Here is a 5,437-nt window from a genome sequence, read left to right on the forward strand (position 1 = left end):
AGCTGGCTTCTTTGCAAGCTGTCACCGAACATGTCGCGTCCTTTAGCTCCTAGCAGTTTCCCGGAGGGCAAATTCAGCCGTTGCGATACTTATGATTATGATGGTTATTTGGTTTTAAAAAAAATATGTCTGGCTTTTACAGTAACAGCTAATGCGGGGTTGGAGTGGTACTCAGAAACCGATGGCCGATGCAACATCTTTCACATTTATTGCTGACGTGATCGGCTGCTCGGTTTGGCCCATGCCTGCATCCAGATGGATGGACATGTGACTCCGATTAAGGCGGTGGGGAGGGGGGGACGACGACAGACAAGGACGGAGCAGTGCTCGGAAATAGTCGGGGTGAAAAAGAAGGCACCAACAGAGAGAGGTGTGTGTAAGGTCAAGAGGGGAAGATGGAGAGGGATGGCTTGAGGGCAAAGATCGCACTGTCCTTACAAAAGGGACGATTAAACATGGACTGGTTTAATGAAAGTCCGAGGCCTCCTTGGTGCTCTCTGAGCTTGGCTGTTTTCTTGCAGACGTTTCATGAGTGAAACTAGGTAACATCATCAGTGCTAGAGGGGAGGGGGATTGGAGGAGGAGGAGGAGGAGGAGGAGGAGGATAATTATGGGGCTCTTGGTCTCTCAATTTGGCTGTTTCCTTGCAGATATTTCAACACCCAAAGTAGGTAACATCTTCAATGTTAGAAGATAGTGGGGTTTGAGGAGAGGTGGAGGAGAAGGAAAGGAAGGAAGAGAAGGAGAAGGAAGAGAAGGATGAGAAAGAGAAGGAGGAGAAAGAGAAGAAGGAAAAGGAGGAGAAAGAAGAAGAGGAGGAGAATTATGGGGCCCTTGGTCTCTCTGAATTTGGTTGTTTTCTTGCAGACATTTCAATACTCAAACTAGGTAATATCTTCAATGTTAGAAGAGAGTGGGGTTTGTGGAGAGCAGGAGCAGGAGGAGGCAGAGGAGGAGGAGGAAAAGAAGGAAGAGGAGAAGGAGATGGAAGAGGAGGAGGAGAAAGAGAAGGAGAAGGAAGAGGAGCAGGAGAAAGAGGAGGAGGAGGAGAAGAAGAAGGAGGAGGAGGAGGAGGAAGAGGAGAAGGAGAAGGAGAAGAAGAGAAGGAGGAGGAGAAGAAGAAGGAGGAGGAGGAGGAGGAAGAGGAGAAGGAGAAGAAGAGAAGGAGGAGGAAGAAGAGGAGAAGAAGGAAGAGGAGGAGGAGGAGGAGGAGAAGGAGGAGGAGGAGGAGGAGAATTATGGGGCCCTGGTCTTATGGGGCTGTTTTCTTACAGACATTTCAATACCCAAACTAGGTAACATCTTCAATGTTAGAAGAGAGGGGGGTTTGTGGAGAGCAGGAGGAGGAGGAGGAAGAGGAGGAGGATAATTATGGGGCCTTGGTCTCTTTGAATTTGACTGTTTTCTTGCAGATATTTCAATACCCAAACTAGATAAAATTAATTATCAGTGCTGGGATGTTACCTCGTTTGGGTCATGGAACCTCTCCAAAAAAGTGCCAAGGACACCGCCCCTCCTCCTCCTCCTCCTCCTCCTCCTCCTCCTCTCTCTCCCTCCTCCTCGCCACATACCCAACTCCCTTCCTACCACCGATCATGATGTTACCTGTTGTGGGTCACGAACGGTCTTCTTGAGAGCAAGCCAAGCTCAGCGAGCGCCAAGGACCCCTCATGTCAACCCTGAGCTACAAATATCCTCCTTTGTTGACTAACGAAAGCTCTTTGGCGGGGAGGAAAATCAGCGGAGTTCGTTTCGCTTGGGCATCTGCTGTTTTCAAAACCAGGACATCCGTCTTTGAGGAAGGAAGGAGGATGCGATGGGTGAGGGCCATCATCATGCAGAATTTTCCATCCCCCCCTCCCCCCCCACTGCAGGGCTGCAATCTGTGGGTGTATCTCCAGGATCCCGAAGCACTTGGAGATGGAGAGAGCAACTGAAATGGACTCTTAAGAGCTAAGCAAGCCCAGATTTGGTTAGAAGGTTGAGGAGAACCTACCAAAACAAAGGACTGAAGGCTGGAAACTTTTTGAAAAAGCTCCTCAGAAGAAGACCAGGCCAAAATCACTTCTATATAATTGCCAAGAAGACTCCTATGGAAGCATCCCTAGGATTGAACATGACTTGAGGAAGCTTCTACTAGGATTTGTTGAACGAGCCCACCAGAAACATGTACTTGGAAAGTAGGTTAAGCTTGCAAAAGGAAGCCAAGTTGTCTGACCACCCAATTCTCTGTGGCTTGTAAGTCTTCCTATAAGAGCAGGGATCTCCAACCTTGGCAACTTCAAGACTTGTGGACTTCAACTCCCAGAGTTCCTCAACCAGCAAAGCTCCCAGGAATTCTGGGAGTTGAAGTCGACAAGCAAAGCTGAAATGAGGAATTCTGGGAGTTGAAGTCGACAAGCAAAGCTGAAATGAGGAACTCTGGGAGTTGAAGTCGACAAGCAAAGCTGGCTGAGGAGCTCTGGGAGTTGAAGTCCACAAGAAAACCTGGCTGAGGAATTCTGGGAGTTGAAGTCCTCAAGCAAAGCTGAAATGAGGAACTCTGGGAGTTGAAGTCCACAAGCAAACCTGGCTGAGGAATTCTGGGAGTTGAAGTCCTCAAGCAAAGCTGAAATGAGGAACTCTGGGAGTTGAAGTCGACAAGCAAAGCTGGCTGAGGAGCTCTGGGAGTCCACAAGTCTTAAAGTTGCCAAGGTTGGAGACCCCTGCTATAGAGGGCATCTTGTGCAATTGCCGTTTGGGCTTCCTCATTTCCCCCTAATGGTAGAACCAGTCCTGGAGTTCCACCACTTTGCCCTTGTTGCTCTTTGAAGCCCACTTACCATCCCTGTGAACAGCACAGTAAAAATCATGCAAGAGATGTCCATCTCAACTTAGTGCAAAAAAGATCCCCATCTCATGGCAGTATGTACATTGGAGACAATCACATGGGGCCTGATCTCCTGATCTCCTCTTCTTTTGAAGCACTCTAAGATGATACCAGCCTTTGTAGGATGTTCGCACCCACCCCCTCCACTAGAAAACGAAATATTTTAGGAAATATTAAGAGGGCAGAATAATTCCCCCTAAAAGGGAGGCAGAAAATCCTCCTCTCCACCTTGGTCAACGGACCATTAAGGCCTGAGCCAGTAGATCGACATTCAGGAGGACCCCCTGGGAGTCTGATAGCCAATGGGATGCATTTCTTACACAGGAACAGGAAACAGAAAGGCGGGGCCCAACAGAGGGTATAAAACTCAAGACTCTCTCAGCATCTCAGCCCTTTTCTGCTCAGGCCCTCAAGCCATGTGGTCCTGCCCACCGTTAAACCATCTTTCCAAACAGCCGCCATGTTTCCAGTGTCTTTTCCCCCACTTGGCACTGAACCCAGAAGGACATTTCTTCCATCGCCTTAAAAAAAACCCACTAAATTTCCACAAAGGAGAGACTCCTTACACTCCCTTCTCAGTGTGTGTTGCCATTCCCGCACAAAGCTTACAACTCAGATATGTGTGTGTGTCTGTTTTAGCTGCAACCCCCCCCCCCGGGGGCCACCCTTTGGGACCTGCCCTGCGGGACATTGTAATCTGGGAGCGCTACCGCTTTCTGAAGCCCACGGCCTGTTTAGCGATTATTCCACTTAATTGTTTTCGGAAAAGAAGACCACAAAACACGACACCCGACAAACCGACACGAATTCCCAGGCATCCCTATGGCACTTTTTGCATTGTTCTGCATAATTATTATTATTTTTGGAGAAGGTTAGCGAGAGGGAGGGAGAAAGGAGAGACCGAAGAAATGCCGAGGAAGGCCCCCTCCCCGCCCCGAGTCATATTTCCGATTCTCTCCGGTACGGTCTTTGATCGAGGGGTCCTACAGACGTCGGCCGCCTGTCAAATTCAGGCTGGTCCTCTGAGCACGGATTGTCCAAGCCTCGGCAGTCTTCATCTCCTTCATCCACCTCCTCCTCCTCCTCCTCGTCGCGGCTCATGAAGGCGAGTTCGTTCTCGTAGCAGAAGGAGTTGGCGCTCGGGAGGAGGAACTTGTTCTCCACCAAATCCTTGGCACTACAGCAGGGCGTGGAGGGCACCTCGTAAGTCTTGTGGAAGTGCGAGTAGTCCACTTTGTACTGTTTTTTCTCCTCGAAGAGGACCGGCTCGAAGCGGTGACCCCAGAGGATCTCGGTGGACAAGTACGAACTCCGAGCCTGGGTGGTCATAGCTGTAGCTTCCACCATGCCCTCCAGAATCACGACGATCTCAAAATCGTCCGTTTCCAAATCCTGCCGGCTAATCCCAAACAGGGGGCTCTCCTCGTTGATCTCATGAAGGATTGTCAAGGGGGAGACCAGGAAAATACGATCCAAGCCTTTGTCAAAGCCGACGTCGATGTCTATCTGGTCCAAAGGGATGTACTCCCCTTCCTCGGTGATCCTGGGCTTGAGGAGCTGAGCACGGACATGAGCCTCTACAATGTGACTCTTCCGAAGGTTCCCCACTCTCCACATCAAGCAAAGCTTGCCGTCCCTCATGGCCACCACAGCGTGGTGGCTGAACAGCAAGGTCTCGGCTCTCTTCTTCGGCCTGGCCATTTTGGCCATGATGGCGCCAATCATGAAGGAGTCGATGATGCAGCCGAGAATGGACTGAAGGACCACCATGAAGACAGCCAAGGGACACTCCTCGGTCACGCAGCGGAAGCCATAACCGATGGTCGTCTGGGTCTCAATGGAGAAGAGGAAAGCGGCCACGAAGCCGTTCACCTGCAGGAGGCAAGGGGTGAAGGTTTCGTCTTTGGTGGGCTTCTCGATGTCCCCATGGACCAGGGCGATCAGCCAGAAGATGAGGCCAAACAACAGCCAAGAGACCAGGAAAGCGAGGGAGAAGAGCAGCAGCATGTACCTCCACCGGATGTCCACGCAGGTGGTGAACATGTCGGCGATGTACCTCTGGGGCTTGTCATCCATGTTGGTGAACTCGACGTTGCACTGGCCGTTCTTCTTGACGAATCGGTTCCGGCATTTCCTGCGCGTGTGAATCTTACCGTTGCCGAAGCCGTTCACTCCCGGCATGGTGGTCAGGATCAACCCGTCTTCCTCAGAAGATACGATGCTGTAAGGGTTGATTCTGCCTGTGCTCATCCCTGAGTTTGGCCTGCTGAAACTCCGGGTGCCTTCGGCTCCTAGGGGAAAGGTTTCGGGGTGAACAGGCAGGCAGATCTGAGCAGAACCTCTGCAACAAAAGGACAACAGAAAGAGGGATAAATGACAGGTAGTTCTCGACTTACAGAAGTTCACTTAGTGGCTATTCAAAGTTACAACAAGAAGAAGGGGCTCACGACCATTGTTCGCGCTCACAACCGTGGCTGCAGTTGTGACCCAGGCTTCCTTAAAAAGCAAGAAGCAATTGGGATTGAGAAAGAATTTGGAACACAAATTATAAACTAACAATAGCAATAG

At 50.4% G+C, this 5,437-nt stretch overlaps 1 protein-coding gene across 1 annotated transcript; it reads right to left on the reverse strand.

The window, feature by feature from the left end:
• Positions 1 to 3,808: 3,808 nt before the first annotated feature.
• On the reverse strand, positions 3,809 to 5,119 carry LOC116517803 (ATP-sensitive inward rectifier potassium channel 12). Its single transcript, XM_032230977.1, has one exon. The coding sequence runs from the start codon at positions 5,117 to 5,119 to the stop codon at positions 3,809 to 3,811; it is 1,311 nt and encodes a 436-aa protein (XP_032086868.1).
• Positions 5,120 to 5,437: the final 318 nt, after the last annotated feature.

This window comes from Thamnophis elegans, chromosome 14 (assembly GCF_009769535.1).
Source record: "Thamnophis elegans isolate rThaEle1 chromosome 14, rThaEle1.pri, whole genome shotgun sequence".
In the NCBI taxonomy this organism is placed as follows: Eukaryota; Metazoa; Chordata; class Lepidosauria; order Squamata; family Colubridae; genus Thamnophis; species Thamnophis elegans.